Raw genomic sequence first — 18,874 nt, 5'->3', positions numbered from 1 at the left:
GGGTTCTGCTGCCCCCTTCTGGCCAGAAGCTCCAGGTCCCACCACGCTTTCTCCTGCCAGCTTCCTCTGCCTCCAGGACCCTGGAGCTAGCTGCTAGGGAGCCAGCCATTCCTGGGACTGGCACCTCTGGGCTTTCTCTAGGACAACTCCGGTTTGGCTCCAGCCTGGACCCAGACTGGACCTCCTCAGTAACACCCTACCACCACCCTCTTCCTCTGCTCTCTTTTCCAACCCCAGCTCCAGCCTCTGGGTTCTCTTTTGCCTGAATTTCCAGGGCTAAAGCAGATGCCATTGTCACATTTGGGAGTGCAGACATACTAGCACCAGTGTCAGGAAGGGCCATAGACAGAGGATGCTGGAGAAGAGGGTCAGGAGTGCACCAGGCCAGGCCATTAGGAAAGGCATGTTGCTTTTTTATTTTCTGTAAAACTCTGTAAATAAAATATAAAACCAAGGGATATGGTGGGACACTGATTTGTGGCAAGTGTGCTGAGCCGAGGCTGGGAGGCACTTGACTGCAGGCACTGACTCTACCAACCCAAGGGCAACAGAAGAATATATTAGATTTTAATTGGTGGGAATCTGTGGGGGAGAGGTGTCTGGAGCCAGCCCTCACCCTCCCTGCCAGTGCCTGGTAAGCCCTGAAAGTGAGGGGAAGAGGCATGGAAGCCAGTGGGTAGGAAATTTAGAAAGCGGTGCTGGCCATGCTGCCAGGCCCAAAGATGCGGGGCAGGGCGTCCAGTGATTCCTCCAGCCGTCGATGGGCAGACTGTCCCTCTTCCCCTGTAATAAGTAAGGATGGGATCAGGAGTGATCCTAGCCCTATCTGGGCCCTTGCATCCCATCCTGACACCAACTCCCTCCAACTCCCACCAGCCAAAATGCTCCAGAACTCTACTTGACCCATATCTCCCATCCCCTGGCCTCACCACACTGTTGCAGGCTCTGCCGAGCAGCTTCCCTCACAGCTTCTGTGTCTGTTTGGCACAGATACACCAGGGGCTCAATGCCCTCAGGAGCCTACCAGGGGAGAGAAGATTGAGGTGGGCCCAGTGGAGCAGGTGGAAAAGGCCCAGGGCCCAGGGCTGAGGGAGCCTCTAGGGGTGTGAAGAGGGGGGGACAGGCAGCAGGGGTGTGAAGCAGGGGATGGGCTGGCAGGGATATGGGGGGGAATGGGTTGGTAGGGGTTACCTTGATGCAGCCCAGGGCCAGGCAGCCAGCCACTCTTGTCTGTATGTCCTCATCCTCCAGTTGGTCCAGGAAGCACAATAGGGCCTGGGTAAGTCGGGGAGGGCAGACTTAGCCAGATACTGGGAGCCTGGAGCCCCAGCCTTTGCCTCAAGGAAGACCTGCCTGACTCTCACCCTTTCCCGAAAGACAGGGCCCAGTGACAGGCTCCGGAGCTGGGTGCTGACAGCAGCCATGACCTTATTGTTGCCATGGACCAGCAGGGAGCTGAGGGCCCGAAGCCCATCCCTTCGCAGCCGCCCCTCTGGTGCCAACCTCAGGGCCTTTAGCACAACAGCTTGGTCATCTGAGTTCAAATTCCGCACCAGTAACACTGAAAGAAGAAAGGGAGGGTGGGAACGAGGTGGAGCCTTGTGGGGTGGGGTCTTTTTACACTCGTGCTCTCATCCACACCTCCACTCCTTCAGACCACCCACAGTCAGGCCACTTTGTGACCAGGGCCTCTGCCTCACCCTCCTCGGCGGTTTCGGTCACAAAGGCCTCCATAGAGGGGCTATCCAAGGCTTCAATGTAACTCCAGAACTGGAAGACGGTGAACTGCTCTCCATGGCCTGGCTGGGGCCTCCTGGGCAGCTTCTGCCCCAGAGCATCCTCCAGGAACTTGACACACACTGTGGGAGGCAGTGCCGTGGGCCTCAGGGTTTGGATGGACCCAGACGCTTACAGGGAAGAATGCTCCCACCTCAGGCTCAGGTCCAGGGTCCCTCTTTGCAAACCCTACACCTCTGGGTCCTTCTGTGCAAAGGAGATAGCCTTCACTAGTTCCTCCTAGTGCTCAGCTCAGCACGTCTGGGTGGGCTGACCTGGCTTCTCCTGAGGTCTCATCACTGGGGATCTGAGGGAGGAGGGCAGATGGGGCACGTAGGCAGCCCACTCACCAGCCTCAGCTAGGCCTGGCTGGCGCAAGGAAAGACGGGCACCATATTGATTGCAGAAGGTGAGAAGCACTCTCTCCACAGGGCAGATGAAGGGGCTGAGTCCCTCTGTGCACTGGTCCCAAAAGGTCAGGAAGCCGGGCCGAGAGGCTGAGAACTGCACCACTATGAGGAAGGGCAGACAACCATCAGCAACAGAGCAGGTGGATGGGCACACAGGCCTGTAGATGGGGCTAGGTAAGGGAGGAGCTTCCGCGCAGACAGGGCCTTTACCTTCCTGGGCAGAGGTGGCAGGGATTTCCCATCGCCTGCTAAGCTCACATACAGCCTCCAGCACTCTGGCCTCCCTCAGCAGCCGCTCCAGGGCCCATGCCTCCTGGCAGCGCAGGGGCCCAAATGTGCCCAGTTTCTGGAGAATAGGGGTGGCCAAGGAGCTAAGACCTCAGGAGAAAGACTGGGGAGGGTGGAACCCAGGGACTACAAGTCCCGGCATGCATGGCAAGGTGGGGATAGCCAGAGTATGGGAAGTGTTCCACTCAGCAAGAACCAAATGCTAGGGCCCTGGGGCAGTGGGGAATGGAAATCAGAGGAGGTAATGGAGGGCCGGGATTGAAGTGCAGGGCTCCCTGGGATAAGGGGCTACAAAAGGAGGGTGTGGGAAATACCACTAGCCTCACCAGCAGGAGGCGGCTGCAGTGGTACAGATGCTGGACCAAGGCAGCGTCCAGAGCTGGACACTCTGTGCTGAGGGGGCGGGCACTGGCTAAGTCGAGGCTGTCCTCAGCCCCAGGCTCCAGGCTGTTTGGGGGCCTGAGAGAAAAATGGGGTCAACCACCCCAGGAGCAAGCATCACCATGTGGTCACCAGTATATTTTTATTTAAGGTCCCCCCCATCCCAGAATGGAAGAACAGACGATGTACAGACAGCAGACAATGGGTAAATTCATGGAAGACTTCCAAAAGGAGGAAGGGACTAGGACCAGCAGGTGGTAGCGAGGATCTCCAGGGTCTGTCTACCTTTTACCACCTCCAGCTACAATGGCCGAGACCACTGGGGCTGGGGTGGGTGGGAGTAGGGTTGCAGGCGGGATGGTCTATGCAATGTGGACTGCAAGGGATTATGGCCCAAAGGGTGCAGGGCACAGGGCCCTAGCCTGGGCAGCAGCAGAGGAAGGAGGGGCTGGGTACAACCCTCAACCGGGATTTGGCAAAGGCCGCTCTGGGACAGAGAGCCAAGGGGCTGGGTTCTCCGGGCAAACCTGGGTTGAGACAGAGGGGATTGATGCTGGGGGACCCAGGGTGCATGGGGAGGCACTGAAGGGGCCTGTTCATAGGGAAGATCCAAGGTGAGGCCAGGGGAAAGAGGAGGAGCTGCAGGATCACCAGCTGACGGGAACCAGCAGGAGAGGCAGGCATTGCAGGGACCAGGAGGGAGGTGAGAAGCACTGGGGACACAGATGGGGTTAGAAACAGGCATCAAGGACACATGAGGACTACACGGACGTGGGGGGATGGAGTGAATACGATGCACACGCTGGCAAGTGCATCCCCTTCTGCCCACCTCCAGTCTTGCTGCTCTCCTTGTGTGCTCTACCTGGCCCCACCTCACCTGTTCCCCTTTCTGGCCTTTCTCCTTCACCTGGCACTCATCTTACCTCTTCCCCCTCACCTGGCCACCCTCACCTGTCTCCAGGACCATCAATGTCTTCATCTTCATCCTCGTTGAGGAAGCTGAAGCTCTCCAGGGCATGTTCCACAGTGATGCTAAGGCTGGAGGCCCGGCTGCGAGTCAGGCCTTGTCTCTGCTGGGGTTGTGAAGGGAGTCAGTGCTACCTCCCACTGCCTGGCTGCCCTCCCGGTGCTGCTGCAGCCTACCCGGCCCTCCTCACCATGAGCAGACTCTCCAGCCGGGTAACCTCCTGCTCCAGGCCCTGCAGCTCGGGGAACTGGCCACGATAGTCATCCAGGGCAGCCATTAGGGCCCCCAGTGCCTCTTCCAGCCTCCTATCCCCAGCCCTTCCAGCAGCCCCTGGAACTGGGGCCCGGGGGGCTACATCCGGGCTAAGGTCTAAATGCTGAGGCATAGGGGCTAGAGGTGAGGGAGGGGGACTTGGGCTTCGAAGGATGGGCTCTGGTGGGTCTGGGGAAGGACTTGTGAGCGGTTCCCAACTGGAACAGGCGGGACTTGGGTAGGAAGTGCTGGGGGCTATGGAATCTGCCTGAGTGCAAGGAGTGGAAGATGGGTAGCCGTAGGACAAGGTGTGGGTGCCTGGGAGAGTAGAGTCTGTGTTTGTAGAGGGGCTGGGAAGCATGGCATAGTCTAAAGAAGTGGAAGAGCTTACAGTTATAAGGGTGGGGCTTGTGACAGGATGGGTGGGGCTCCCGGTGTTCTGGACTGGGCCTTTAGCTTTGGGGGTAGGACTTGTGGTGTGAGTTGACATCCTGGCTTTGTGAGTAGGGCTTGTAGTGGTATGGGCAGGGCTTGCAGTGGTGTGGGTGGGGCTTATGGCAGTATGGGTGGGGCTTGTAGTGGCATAGGTAGGGCTTGCAGTAGTATGGGTGAGGCTTATAGTGGTCTGGGTGAGGCTTGCAGTAGTATGGGTAGGGCTTATGGTAGTGTGGACGGGGCTTGTGGTGGTCTGGACTGGGCCTGTAGTATTGGGGGTAGGACCTACAGCAGTGAGAGTGGAAAGTATCACTTTGTCAGTGGGTCTTGTAGTGGTCTGCTCTGGGGTTGTGGCACTGGGGGTAGAGCCTGTAGTGGTGAGTGGAGAGACCAGCGGCTTGTGGGTAGAACCTGTGGTAGTGTGAATGGGGCTTGGAGCACTGTAGCTAGGGCTAATGGCATTATAGGTAGAGCCTGTAGTGGTATGGGTGGGGTCTGGCAGGTCAGCAGTGCTAGAGTCTGTGATCTTGTGAACCAAGTCTAGATGTGCTGATGGTGCAGGGTCTGTAGATGTGTGGGCAGGGCCTGTTGTACTGAGGGTGGGGCTTGTGGCAGAATGGGAAGGGTCCACAGCAGGAGGGACAGGACCAGATTGCTCCCCATGGGTGGGATCTGGGTCTGCAAGCTGGCTAGGTCCCTGAGCTAGATTTTCTAGACCCAGAGCCTCCACTGAAGCCTCAGTCAAGGCAGCGTCCACACTGGCCTCACTGATGTGGCTCAGAGTCCGGCTGTAGGGGGCATGCCCATTGGCCAGGGCTGGGGCCATGGCTCCCTCTTCATCCATGGACCTAGAGGTGGGGGTCTCAGGCCTTCGGAAGGCGACTTGAATGGGCAGAGGTTCAGGCTGCTGCACCAGAGGTCTTGGAGCTGAAGAGTGGCGGGTAGTGCCTGAGAGCTGGGGGCTGGATGAGTCATCCGAAGATTCGGATGACAGGGACCACGCTGTCCCATTCTCCAGCTCCTCCTGCCGTTTCAGCATATTCTGGGAGAGAGGAAAGAGCATTTCAGGACCACCCCAGGAAGCCCCTGGGGGATGGTGGGGCCTAAGCCTGGCCTGTGACTCACATAAAAGGCTTGTTCCCGAAGTGAGGGCGTGTCTGGTGGGCTCTGGCTATAGGTGGAGAAGCGCTTGGTGACTGTGGAGGCCTTGTTGACAGTGGAAGCGGTTGAGGGCTGGTCATCCTTGTCGAAGGGGCTGAGGAGGGAAGAGGCTGTTAGCAGGTGCCATGAGCCTCTGGACCTATCCCCAAGCTGCTCAGCAACACCAACCTCCATGTGACTTCCAAGCTGAGCTTAATGGTGCCGAGGTCATTGATGTCCACAGCCACAACTTGGGGCAGGGCAGCAAACAGGTCCTTGGTCTCACAGGAGACACTGCCTACAACCACGTGGTTGGCCAGACCCTTCAGTTCTGTCACCTACAGCCAAGAATGCATCATGAGGTCACAAGGGTGTGGAGGTCATGAGGTTGTGGGAAATCAGACATCTGAATATGCATAGGGATTATATAACAGTCACAGGATCACGGGGTCATGAGAAGGTTGTAGGGACTAGAATTTTCTGAGTGATGGGCCCATGGAGGATTGAAGCAACCTGGGAGGATGGGAATCGCAGAGGTCTGAATTTGTAGGGTCACTGAGGTCATGGGGTCACAGCCTCATGGGCATCCAAGGGGCCCAATATTCACATGATTAGATTATGAGGAAATCACAGTCATGAAGGTCACGGGGGTCACAGAGCCATGAAGACAGGTGGGAATTACAGGGGTAATGATCTTAGGGTCATGAGGGGTTCACAGGGTTAAGGAGTCACAGGATCATGTTGTCCTGTGGGCCTGGGCAGATACATCACCTTGATGGACAGGAACTCTGTGAGCAGAGGAAGAAAGACGGTTTCCTCACTGTCCCACACCTGCTTTCCGCTACCCTCAATTCGGCCCCGTAGTTTCCAGCGCTGACGCCCATATTTCATGCAGATCTAGGTGAACAGCCAGGATGAGGCAGCCCTTGGTGCTGTGACCCTCCCATCCCAGCCCTTCCCTGCACATTCTCATACCTCATACTGATCGCCCACACACAGCCTGGCAAAGCCAGCCAGCCCTGGGAGTGGAGGAGAAGGAGATGAGCCATGTCGAGGGGTCTCAGGTACACAATTCCCTCTCCCCACCACCAGTCTGTCCACATCACTGAGTACCTTTCATTCGGAGATGGAACTCGCCCAGCTGTGCCTCTAGCTCACTCTCCAGCAGACACATGCTCTGGGGGGGGGGGGGGAGACACAGGGACAAGAGGGGGTCAAGAACAGTGCCCTGTCACCACCTCTGCTATACCCTGTGCCTTTGCCTCATGGACACCCATCTCTCACCTCTGTGTACTCGCGATGCCCTCGAGTGGCTTCAGCCAGGCTGTCCCGGGCCTCACGGCTCCCTGGAGACCCAGTGCTATAGGCACGGACCATATTGTAGGCACCATCCCGGAGACGACGCTGGACACAGTATGCCTCATATAGCTCGTCAATCTGGGCAGATGAGTGGGGTGGTAGTGGAGGAATTGAGACTCACTGCTGGGTTTGCTCACCCAGGGCTTAGCTCCCCCCATCTCCCTATGATACCAATCTACCGCCTCAGTTGTGTGCACACATGCATGCTGCACATATACCTTGCTGGCATGGAACTCCAACCGCCGCAGGAAGCGTTCAATGGACTTGACTTGCTGAGGGAGAGGTATGTCAGAAGGGGCCAGAGAACCAGAGCCCTTCACCCTCCCCATGAGCTAACCCTTTCCAACACTTACCTTGTCCAAGTCATACAGGAAGCCCTGCAGGGGAGGATGAGAGGAGGCACTTAGGAGGCACAGGAAGTATTCCAGCAGGGGCATTTGTCTCCCCAGACCCATGTAACTCCTCTCCTACATGGCCTTCCTCCCCCTCATATCATAGTCTACAAACATTCCACTCAAAGCATGGACTGACCCACCTTCCCACATGCCTGGCCTTTGGTGGATGCTAGTGACATAGGGGTCCTCAAGACCCTTCCCGTACCACTGCCCTGGCCCACTCCCTTTCCTGCAACCCCTAGGAAGAGGTTCCCTCTACCAGAGAACTCCTATTCTTTAAGACCTAGCAGAGGTGTTTCATCCTCTGGGAAGCTCTGACCTGTTCCAGGGAAGAACCAAGACTTTCTATCAGTACTCTACACTATAGTCTTCAGCTGTGCATGCCTGTGGGAGTCTGACCCACCCCACTGAAAGCTCCCACGGGCAGATACTAGGTCCTAGGCAGGAAGTGTACACAGCCTGGGGAAGGTGGGTCTAGAAACCTGCCCAGCCCCAGCCTTTCCCGATATCCTGTTTTCTAGTCACAACTGGGCTAAGTCACCCTAGAAAACAGCCTAGATGTCACAGACAGCTCCTGCTACCCGGTTGTCCCTCATGCCACCAGGGCAAAGAGCAGTAGTCCAGGGCATTCTTGCCAATCCTTTACTCACCAGGCGAGAATTCCTCTTGGACTCCCTAATCTGTCCCTGGAGTTTCTCCTGCTCCTGCTGGTGCACTTCCAAATAGGCCCTGGGGAAAGGGGCGACTACAAGAATTAGCTCACCTTCGCAGCCTCCAGCTACCCAGGGTACAGGCAGCAGGAAGAAGATTACGAGGCTGGGGAAGGTTCCCACTAGCAGAAAGGGGATGAGGGCTCAGGGAGGGATCCTGGGATAAGGCACTGGAAGGAGTTCCTTACGTCAGGCCCTGCTTGAGCGCAGTGTACACCAGGTCCAGCCGCTCAGGCTGCGGGACCTTAGGGGCTGGGTGCGCCACAGAAAACATCCTGGATACTCGGGAGAGCGCTGGGGGCTTCCGTGGGGGCCCCGGGGGGCTGAAGGCCGGGAAGCTCCTGAAGAAGAGGCTATACTCAGAAAGGTACAAGAAGGAGTCCCCCAAGCCCTCACTGCACACCCAGCACCAACCCCGTCACACTCTCTTGACCCCATTAGCACCCCTCTGCTGCGTACCTGGGCCCCCGCTCGTGGCTGCCGAGGACGCCTGCGAAGGACTGGCTCCTATTGACCCGGGCGCTGAGCAGGCGGCGCTGCGGCCGCACCGACAGGGACATCATGGAATGAGTCCGCGCGGGGCTCCCTGGGGGTGGCGAGGGCGGGTGTCCAGCGCCAGTCCGGCTTTGAAGCCCCCTCCGGAGGCCGGGCCTCTGTGCCAGTCCGGCCGGACACCGCCTGCCCCGGGAGTCCGACAACCCTGCCGGCCCCAGCGCTAATGACAGGGCGGCCGGGCGACTCGGCCTCGGACTCAGCGTGGCCTCGGCCCGGCCCCGCTTCCTGCAGAGGTGCAGGCTCCGCCTGTCGCGGTGCAGGAAGGGGGGTCGCGCGGGGACCCTCCCCCGGCTGGGAAGGGGCAGGAAAGGGGCGGGGCGCGCGAAGAATGTGCGGAAGCGGCTGTTTACCCGGGGGCGGGGCGGGCTCCCCAGCCCGGCCCCCGGACTCGCCCCCCACCGCCCGCCGCCGTGACCAGGCGCTCCCGCGCCCCCACCCCGCGAGGCCGCAGGAGGTCCCCGGGCGGGGCGCACGCCGGGAGCGCAGCGGAGCGGCCCGGCAGGCCCGGCAGGCCCGGCAGGCGCGGGGTTGGCTCTCGCGCCCCGCCCGCCCGCGGAGACTGCTCCCCTCCAGCCCCCACCGGCTCGCAGGCGCCCGGACGCCAGAGCCCTCCCAGCGCCCAGCAGCCGGGGGATTCCCGGAGTGGGGGGCAGTGCCAAGAAGAGCCCTGCCTCCTCCACTTTCCTGTGGCTCCGACCTGGAAACTGAGTCACAGATGGACGCCTTCGCCCGCGCCCTTAGCGGGAAGGGATCCTCCGCAGACCCCCGCCCCGCTCCGGCGAAGCACGTGCCCCTGGCCCCCCGAGTCCGGCCCACACCCCCCGGGGCCAGCCCCGGAGCTTTCGCGCCCCAGGCCGGGTCCTACCTCTCTTCTTGGCACTCATGGTGGGTCCGGGACGGCTCCCCACCCCCCGCCTGCCCTCCCGCCCCTGTGTCCCTGCAGGCCCAGGGCCACTAGGCGCTGACCGAGCTGGGCTCCGCGCTCGCTCCCAGCGACTGCGGCTCCGGCTTCGGCTCCTCCCGGCGCCGCCCCCCGCCCAGTTCCTGCCGCCTGACTCAGCCAGCCGGGATGGGGCGGGACCGGCTGGACCGGGGGGGCGCCGGGGCCTCGGACTGGCCGGCCTCCGGGAGGGGTGCCTGGGGGTTCCCTTGGGGAGGACACTGAAGTGGGTGAAGTGGGTCCTCTCGAGCGGGGTTCGGAGTTTGGGAGTTGAGCGCGGCGGTGAATAAGGAGGGATAAACAGAATGAAGAGTCTGAGTGGAGGCTGGATTGGATGCAGTGAGGATAAAGAGCTCATCGAGTGGCTGCAGAGGACTGCTGAGAGAGGGCTGAGCGCATAGAGGGCTGGGAGGTGGGGTTCTGAGTATGTGAAGACTGGAAAGTGGGGCCGAGGGAGTAGAAGAAGGGCTGTGGGTGTGGAGTGGAGGGCAGTGTCAGGCACTGAGCGGGAGGGGTCTGGGAGGCTGAGAAGAGAGATGGGCTAAAAGTGGGGGACGGGACAAAGCTCATGTTATGTGTTGCTACCCCAAGAAAGAAGCAGAGAAGGAACTGGGTAGAGTCACAAAGCCCCCATCCACAGAGGGGGTGCTCAGTCCAGACACACCAGTACCCCAGGCCCTAGGGAAGAGGATCAGGTCCCACTTCCTAGCTAGCATCTCCCTTCTAGTAGAAGCTGCATCCTGGGATGAAGCCCCATCCTTCTGGCCACCAGCTCACATGGCTGAGTTCCGCCCGTGTTAGCCCTTTCCTGCCCCCAGTATCTTTTCCTTCAATTTCCCTCATCCACTCCAGCCTGCATAGAGGCTACTATCCTCCGGGTCTAGCAGGCATTGGGAGGACTGGTGCTCCCCCATCCCATAAATACTCCTGCTCCTGTATGCTCAGTTCTGCTTACTTCCTCCCCAAGAGGCTGGGTGGGCCCAGGGGTCAGCACTGCCAACAAGCCTAGAGATTCAGATGCAAGATGCCCAAAGGCCCAGTTTGAGAAGTGCTATCCTCCTCTCTCTCTTTGAAGACCAGGTGCTGTGCACCCTATACTAGCAACTATGTATTCCTGTGGATTGCTTGCCCAACACTGGCCTTTCTGCTCCCATTAGCCACCCTCCACAGAACATCCGTGGCTCTGGAATGCCCCCTTCCTAAATTGCAATCACACTGACTCCAACCTTTCCCTAGTATCCCCACCTTCCCTGTCTTCTACCTGAGACCTCTTGAGCCCTCCACTCATTTATTCAACTATTCACTGAGAAGCAACTCTGTGCCAAGCATGTGCCAGTCACTGGAGATACAGCCCAAATTTCACAAACACCATCCTGCACAGAGCTCTCAATTGGCCTCTGCTTCCTTTCTCTCTGCCAGCTGCCTTCCACCTTCTCTTCCCTGCACCTCCTTCTCCTCACCCTAGATCCACAGCCACTACTCCATCGCTCACCTGCTACTAATATGCCTAGAACTTTGTGCTTCTCTCCTTCCTAGCAGAAACCAGTGCTAGGCAACCCAGCTCCCTGCCCTCTCTGTGCCTGCACACACTGGCAGGAGCTGCCAGAGGTCCTCACACGGCAGCTGAGCCGGAACCACAGAGAGATTCTCTGAACCTCATCCAGGCTCTCATTTCCCACCTGGGAAATCCTCATGTGTGGCCCTCCTCATCCTTCTTCCTTCTCACAGACGATGAGTGTTTCAGACTTTCTCCACAAGCTTCAAACAAGCTCAAATCACTCCCACATAAAAAATGAAAACAACCCTGGAAACCACCCAAATGCCCATCAGTAGATAATAGAACCATATACAGCAAAAAGAATAAACAATATAAAACTGCACACAATATGGATGAATCCTACAGACATAAAGAAGAAGCAACACCACAAGAGAGAACATGTATATTGTTCTCTTGATATATAGTTCAAAAACATGCAAAACTCATCTATGGTGATAGAAGTCAGAATACTAGTTACCTGAAAGGGGGCACAAGGGGGCTTCCGGGGTGCTGATAACATTCTATATTTCCTAACCTGGGGTCTATTTCCTGATCCTATATGAGTGTGTTCCCTTGTGAAAATAGGTTGAGCTGTACACTTAAGACATGCACCCTCTATGTAGGTATATTTTAATATAAAGTTGACTTTAATAACTCCAAAATGAAATGACCCCTTTGTGGACCCCATGTCTCCTCCAGGGACCCCACCATCGCCTCCATTTGGCCTTTTCAGAGTCAGATTTCTTGAAAAGATGTCTACTTCAATTTCCTCTCCATGACCGCCCAGTTCTCTTCCCACCCACCACTCCCCTGACTGGTCAGTGACCTCCCTGGTGCTGAATCTAGTGCCCAAGGTTGAGTCCTTATCTCGTGCTTGATCTCAGTAAAGCTTTTCACTTTGCAGCTCTCTTCCTCTTCTTTGAGCCCTTCCTTCCCTTGAATTTCAAGAGGCAGCAACATGTTCCTGGTCTTCTACCTCTCTCTCTCTCTGGCTGTATGTCTTATTTTCCCACAAATCTGTCTTTCTCATCATCCGGAATGAGCCTCATCCTCCTCACTCTTGGGTTGGGTACATCTCCCACACCTCAATGCCATCTAAATGTTGCCAGCTTCCTTATCTCTTCCTTGCCCAAACCGCTCTTCTGAGCACCAGGCCTCTATATCCAACTGCCTGCTTGTTGCCTCCCCGGAAGCTGAGTGACAATGCAGAGTGAGCTATTAGAAAGAGCTGAGCTTGATGTCCCCAAGCTGAATTCACCAATTTCCTTCTCAAACCTGAATCTCCCCAGTCAACCTCTCTGTGCCAACCCCACCGCCTCTTTACCCAGTTGTTCAAGACAGAAACTAGGAATCATCCTGGATGCCTCTGTCTCCACTACCCCCACATCTACTCAGCCACCCACTCCTGCCATCTCTGGAATCTACCCCCTCACCTCCACCCCCACAGAATTCAGGTCCAAGCTGGTACCGACTCTCACCTAAACCCCTACTGCAGCTTCTCAGTGGGCTCCCTGTCTCAAACGTAACCCGTAACAATCCATTCTTTTTTTTTTTTTTTAAGTAAGCTCTGTGCCCAACGTGGGGCTTGAACTCAAGACCCCGAGATCAAGAGCTGTGTGCTCTACTAACTGAGCCACCAGGCACCCCCCGCATTGTTTATTCAATAACAGTCATCTGACAATGCCAAAAACAGTGCTTTGTCAAATTCTCTCTATAGGCCAGGCACTGTGCTTAGTTAACAAACACCATTTCGTTTAATTCTGGTAACAAGCCTATAGGGTAAAACCTATCAGCCTCAACTCGCAGATGAGAAACCTGAGGCTAACTGGCTGTGTGACCTCTGGCATGACATTTCTTAACCTTTCTGGGCTTTAGATACCCCTCTGTTAAATGAACATAGTAACAACTGCCTCCCAGGGCTGTTGGGAGTCTGAAATGAGCTACTTCTCTCTCTAGGGTGTGTTTGGGGAAGGGAAAATTGTCCCTGGGGTAGGGAAGTTGGGGTGGACACACTACCACACTTTAAGCACACAATAAATATTAATTGCTATTATTAATAATCATTAATCTGCCCAAGATTACCCAGCTGGTAAGTGGTAGGGCCAGGATTCAAATCCAGATACTCGGACCCCAGGACTCTAAGTCTTTAACATTCCTCTAGTTGACGCTTATGAAACATCCATGGGTAACCCCCAACCCGAGGGATAGAGCCTAGATTCTCTGACATGACCCCTAACACCCTTCGGCCTCTATGCCTTCCCTTATGTACCTTCAACCAGTCCTTCACTCAGTCCCCTGCTCCTCTCATGGTCTTTCTAGTCCAGCTTCTATGACCCTCTCTCAATGCCTGCAAGGCTCCTCAGCCTTTGAGCAGCAGCCTCCACCACTCCTGTACCCTTCTCCCATACTCTCAGCCTGAACAACTTCCCCTCTTTTTTCAAGTCTTACCCTATGACTTCTTCCTCCAGAAAGCCTGTCCTGGGTTGGTTCCCCCATTCAGGCGCCTCATAGCTTCCTTCCTCTGGTCCCTAAGACCACATAGTTCAGTTGTCAGTTCTCCTTTAGCATCCGTCTCCCAACCGGACTGTGAACTCTGGGAGCAGGGGCCTGTTTGTGGGGTTCACTGCTGCGCCCTCTGGGCCCCACACCAGGGAGGTGAGGGAGGGGGCTGAGTATGAGTTGGGAGCTGAGTGAACTGGGCTGCCCGGACATAGAAAGAGGGATCCCTGGGTGGCGCAGTGGTTTGGCGCCTGCCTTTGGCCCAGGGCACGATCCTGGAGACCCGGGATCGAATCCCACGTCGGGCTCCCTGTGCATGGAGCCTGCTTCTCCCTCTGCCTGTGTCTCTGCCTCTCTCTCTCTGTGACTATCATAAATAAAAAAAAAAAAAAAAAAAAAAAAATTAAAAAAAAAAAAAAAAAGAAAGAAAGAGCAGATCCTGGGTTGTTGAAAGGGTAGATTTCAAGTCTGTGCCCACCCCAGCTCCCCTACCTTGCATACAATTTTCCTTGTCTCTTCCCCACTTTATATCAGCAAGCAGGGTTCTGCTCCCTGGGCATAGGGCAAGGTGGGGACCCCTGGGATTCTGGAATTGAGTGGATAGGCTAGACTCAGAGTAGGCTACTTGTCCTAACACTTTTCTTTCTCTGACTAGAGCTTTGCTATCACCAACTCCCTAGTCCCACACGGATCAGGATATGTAACTGCCGGTCTGCACTCTTGCCAAATGACCATCAGAATATCCACCTGAGTGGCCATTTCAGGGTGTGGAGAAGCAGGATCTTCCCTGCTGCAGGGGAAAGAAAGAGCCGAACCGCTTTGAGCGAAGGCCCACCTTATTTGGTGAGGGCTGAATGATAGGAGCCAGGGGACTCTGGACTAAGGCCAGCCCTGAAGTCTGTTCTGGAGGTGGGAAAGATCCCAGATCCCAAAGGTTATGGTGCTTGCAGCACCGCCAGCTCCAGGCAGAAGGAATGGAACCCTGGCCGCCTGCATGGCCCCAGATTCCTCCGCCCTCAATACCCTCTACGCCAAAAGTGGTGCGCTTGCGTGGGCCGGGAGGTCCCAGCACCTGCACTGCCCAGCTCAGCGGTATGCCAGCCCGGGCCAGCAGCCCAGCCAGGAGTCCCCGGTTCAGCCCCGCCCAGGAGCGGGGCTGCCCCAGACCGAGGTAAACAGACGCTAAAAATAACCCCGGCAAGGGGCGCCAGCTAGAAGAATGGGGTCCCTACCGAACCCGTCCCGGTCTCCATGGCGACTCCCCCAACCCCGGCTGCTGACGTCATGCCGCAGCTGCCTGGGGGGGAGGGGGCGCGCACGCGCGCGGGCACAGCCTGGGACCCCCCACCCCGGAACCAGGCGGAGGCGGCCGGGTGGCTTCACTTCCTGCCGGCCCCCTCCCTGGTCAGCTGGTCACATTCCCGGGCCGGCGGCGCCCTGGAAGGCTGGTGGCCTCCCTTGGGCCGGGCCTGGCAGGGCCCGGAGTCCCCAGCAGCAGCGAGGGGCCAGGGTTGGCTGAGCTGCGCCCTCCTCACCTGCCTGTCCACCCTGCGTGCACTCAGCCTGGCTCCCTGCGTGCTCCCCTCACCCTCACCAAATCCAGGCCTCGGTCTCTGACTGGTGCCCCACAGAACCCAGGATGGGGAGGGTGGGTAGAGTGGAGGCCAAGCCAGGCCTCCTTGTCCCGCTCTAGTGTTTTGTACCTCATGCTAATTCTTCCCCACCTCTACCCCCCATGCCACAAAAGTGGTAGCGCAATGGCAAAAATTCAGGGCTGGTTCTGGTTCCCACCTCCCTAGGCCAGATGTGTGACCTTGAGAATGTTACTTCACATCTCTGGGCCTGTTTCTGCATCTGCCAGATTGCCATAATCCTCAGAAGGCTGTGCTGGCGTGAATGCGGCAGGCCCAGGGGTAAGGTCCCACACATGGTGGCCGGGCACCTTTATTGTTGTATTTGCCATATTAGACTGCACACGGTAGCGCTCCGCTAGCCAGTCTGGACCGATTTAGAATCAATCCAGTACAACCCGCTGGGAAGGGTCAGTTCTGGAGGCTGGACTCAGGCCTCCACAGGGAGAGGACGACAGAGGGTGCCGAGGGCAGGCTTAGATCCCTAGCCTCGGTCAGCAGCTCCTTCCCCGAAACAGTTCTGCAGGGTGCTCGAGCCTGGCTGCTTGCAGGGACCCGCAGCAGCCTCCTATTCCCAGGGACAGGGTCTGCTCCCCCGCCAGGCTGGGGCGATCATCTCCAGCTTCAGCCGTCTGGGGGAAGAGCCCAGCCAGGCCAGGAATGGCCACCTCCGGCCGGGCCCCAAAGCCGCTTAGGCCGGCCGGTGGGGCCCGGAAGATTAGCTCATCTCTGAGGCTGGCCTGCACCCCTCGTCGCCCCCTCCCCATTCCCAGCCCAGCCTCCCCGCCGAGGACGGGGGCTCCGGGAGGGCGCCCCTGCCAGCGCCCAGGCCCGGCCCACCCCAGAGCCCCGGGCAAGGGCCGCTCCGGCCTGGCCTCCCGAGGGTAGAAGGCCCAGAGGCGGCGGCTTTTGTGGGCGTCCTCGGCGCCCGGGGGGGGGCGGGGGGGAGGACTCGCGGCGCGCGGCCCGGCTCCCGGGGATGGGGCGCGGGGGGGCACGGCCGCGGCCGGGGCGGCAGACCCGGGACCGCTGAGGAGGCCCCCGCACCGCCGCGCCCCGCCCCGCCCCGGCCGCGCCCGCGGGCCCCGGAAACGTTGGTGACACTCACATGGCTGCGCTGGGCTGCGCGGGCCTCGCCCTCTCCGTGCGCTCGTCCGGCCCCGGCCTGGTCGCGCCGCCGCCGCCGCTGTCGCCGCTGCCGGGCCCGCCCCGCCGCCCGCCCCGCCGCCCGCCGCCGGCAGCCCTCTCCTCCCCGGCGCGCCGCGCCCCACCCACTGCGCTCCCGCCGCCCCAGCACCCGGGAGGCGTCGGCGGCTCGCTCCGCCCCCTCGGGTAACGGGGCCGCCAGTGGCCCGCGGGGTCCAGCGGCCCGCGGGGAGGCGGGGCCCCGGAGGGCGCGACGGCGGTGGGAGTTCTCAGCGCTGGATCCGCGGGAACCGCCGCCGCTGGCAAAGCCGGTCCCGCTCCTCCCCGCACTGACCCCAAGCCGGGTGCGCCGCCGGGAGAGCCCCGCTCGCCTACCCCCTTCTCACAATCTGTGTCTCCAGAGATTTTCAGGCCCTCCAATCTGTGACCGCCTGAAACAGGTCCTGGAGCGGCCACTGCTGGGTTGAGTTGGTTGGAGGAAAGGATCTGGGTCAGTCTCTGGGAGGGGAACCGTGGGGCCTGGAGCGTCGCCATTGGACACCTGGCCGTGCATTCACCCCTCGTGGGTTGTTGGCTTCTGGGGAGCCTCAGGCCTTGTTTGCAGAGCACGGCAGGGGCTGGTACGGGGGCTTGGGGTACATGTTGGCCAAGTGGGCCAGAGCCCAGTCCTTCCCAATAAAGGGACTGGAATACTGCCTCGAGTGGGTTAAGGTGCAGCTGAGAGCTCCGCGCCCCCACCCTTCAGGTTTCACTCGGCAGCCCTTCACCTTTAGAGGTAGCACAGACATACCCAGGAGTAGGCTGAGGGACTTTAAGAGGTTCCTGAATACCTGCACCTCCCAGGGTTGGTCTACACAACCCAGAAGTTGTGGGGGGGCGGGAGGCAGAGGCATCCTCTCCATCACCAGCTCTTCTTCCAAGAGACACACATCACTCCCTCTCCCAGGTCTCCCACTTCCCAGTCCCTCCTCTTTGCCTTCCTTTGCAGCACACCTTTCTCTATAGACCTTGAACCTGGGGATTGCTTTCAGGGACAGGGTTCTCTTTCTTTCCCCACCCTATAATATCATCCAGTCCCAGGGCTTCCATCCAACCACTGCTGAGCATCCCAAGCTGTCCTCTGTGCTCAGCACCCTCTTCTATTCTACAGCCTCTGAATGACCCACTAGATCTCATGACTGGCCCTGAGGGACTCTTCTTCCTTCCTCTCATCTCCGCAAAGCACTGACCTCCACTCAGATTCCCACCTGAGCCAGAGGTTTGGCCTCCCTGAAGCTCTCAAAACTGGCACATTGGTCCTTACCCACTCTGAAGTCATCTCCTCTGCAAGGCATCCTCTGACCACCTTCTCTGACAGCCTCTCCTTGTGATTCTCTCCCTCCATGTCCGGTGACTACCTTCATGTCACCCATCACTACCAGGCAGCATTTGTGCCCATGTGTGCTCATGTGCCTAAACTTGCCTCACTGTGGGTCTCTAAGTTCTGTGGGGGCAGGGACCATGGAAGTCCTCATCACCACTGTCTTTGGGTCATGATACCAGTCTGAGAAATGTTTATCAGATGATGGGGTGCCTGAGTGGGTCAGTCAGTTAATTGTCCAACTCATGATCTCAGCTCAGGTTTTGATCTCAGGATTGTGAGTTCAAGCCTGGTGTTGGACTCCACACTGGGTGTGAAGCCTACTTAAAAAAAAAAAAAAAAAAAAAAAAAAAAATATATATATATATATATATATATATATATATATATATATATATATACACACACACACACACACGCCTGAATGGCTCAGCAGTTGAGCTCTGCTCAGGGAGTGATCCTGGAGTTCAGGGATCAAGTCCCACATTGGGCTCCCTGAGGGGAGCCTGCTTCTCCCTCTGCCTGGGTCTCTGCCTCTCTCTCTCTCATGAATAAATAAATAAAATCTTTTAAAAAAGTATATATGTACATATATTTTACATATATATATACTTATTTATTTACTTAGATGAGCCAGTGAATGAATGAGTAAATGCATGAAGCATGACATTCCCTCTCCTACCCCCACCTTCATTTAGCCTTCTAGTCCTATTGATCCACCTCCAAACATGTTTCAAGTTCATTCCCTCCATGTACTGCACCTCTCACTGCAAGTACTGTTTATTAATTAATTCTACAAACACCCACTGAGTACTTAGGGCTGGGCACCTTGCTGGCTCCTGGGGTGGAGAATGCCTCTGGCTGGCTCCCATGCCATTACTTGGAGCTTTGATGAGGCAGCACTGATTATAGGGCCTCACCAGAGCACAATCTGGGGAATTCTTTCTTATTCTGGAATTCTATAATTCCACTTCCAGAAAACTTCTACTTTTTTTAAGTAAACTCTACCCCCAAGGTGGTGCTCAAATTCACAACCCCAAGATCAAGAGTCACATGCTCTATTGACTGAGCCAGCCAAGTACCCCGAAAATTT

General features: G+C 57.6%; 1 protein-coding gene across 6 annotated transcripts; it reads right to left on the bottom strand.

Annotated features, from left to right (window-relative positions):
- Nucleotides 1-392: 392 nt before the first annotated feature.
- On the bottom strand, nt 393-16,488 carry RIPOR1 (RHO family interacting cell polarization regulator 1). Of its 6 annotated transcripts, none has more exons than XM_072815356.1 (22): nt 16,384-16,488; nt 8,573-8,699; nt 8,302-8,454; nt 8,054-8,132; nt 7,362-7,385; nt 7,227-7,280; nt 6,934-7,086; nt 6,763-6,826; nt 6,625-6,668; nt 6,421-6,546; nt 5,839-5,987; nt 5,635-5,764; nt 4,013-5,551; nt 3,807-3,928; nt 2,801-2,933; nt 2,397-2,532; nt 2,127-2,288; nt 1,701-1,859; nt 1,365-1,561; nt 1,192-1,275; nt 930-1,020; nt 393-783 (listed from the first exon to the last, which is right to left on the bottom strand). In XM_072815356.1, the coding sequence occupies exons 2-22, from the start codon at nt 8,674-8,676 to the stop codon at nt 686-688; spliced, it is 3,801 nt and encodes a 1,266-aa protein (XP_072671457.1). In that variant the 5' UTR covers nt 8,677-8,699; nt 16,384-16,488; the 3' UTR covers nt 393-685. The 6 variants fall into 6 exon arrangements, 4 of the variants coding, with proteins under 4 accessions (XP_072671457.1, XP_072671465.1, XP_072671447.1 ...); XM_072815364.1 differs by lacking the exon at nt 16,384-16,488 and adding an exon at nt 13,594-13,948; XM_072815346.1 differs by lacking the exon at nt 16,384-16,488 and adding an exon at nt 9,534-9,682 and having other exon boundaries at nt 3,807-3,925.
- Between the last annotated feature and the right edge of the window lie 2,386 nt (nt 16,489-18,874).

Source organism: Canis lupus, chromosome 3 (assembly GCF_048164855.1).
Source record: "Canis lupus baileyi chromosome 3, mCanLup2.hap1, whole genome shotgun sequence".
Taxonomy (NCBI): domain Eukaryota; kingdom Metazoa; phylum Chordata; class Mammalia; order Carnivora; family Canidae; genus Canis; species Canis lupus.
Note: the sequence above shows the minus strand (reverse complement) of the source record. Positions and strands in the feature narration are given on the sequence as shown.

Bases quoted from the DNA above. Each gene is read 5' to 3' on its own strand.
- RIPOR1 (XM_072815337.1), bottom strand. The intron at 7,281-7,361 runs GTAAGTGTTGGA...CCTCTCCCTCAG, and splicing joins TCCTGTATGACTTGGACAAG to CAAGTCAAGTCCATTGAACG. The intron at 2,934-3,806 runs GTGAGGGTGGCC...TTTTTCTCTCAG, and splicing joins ATTGATGGTCCTGGAGACAG to GCCCCCAAACAGCCTGGAGC.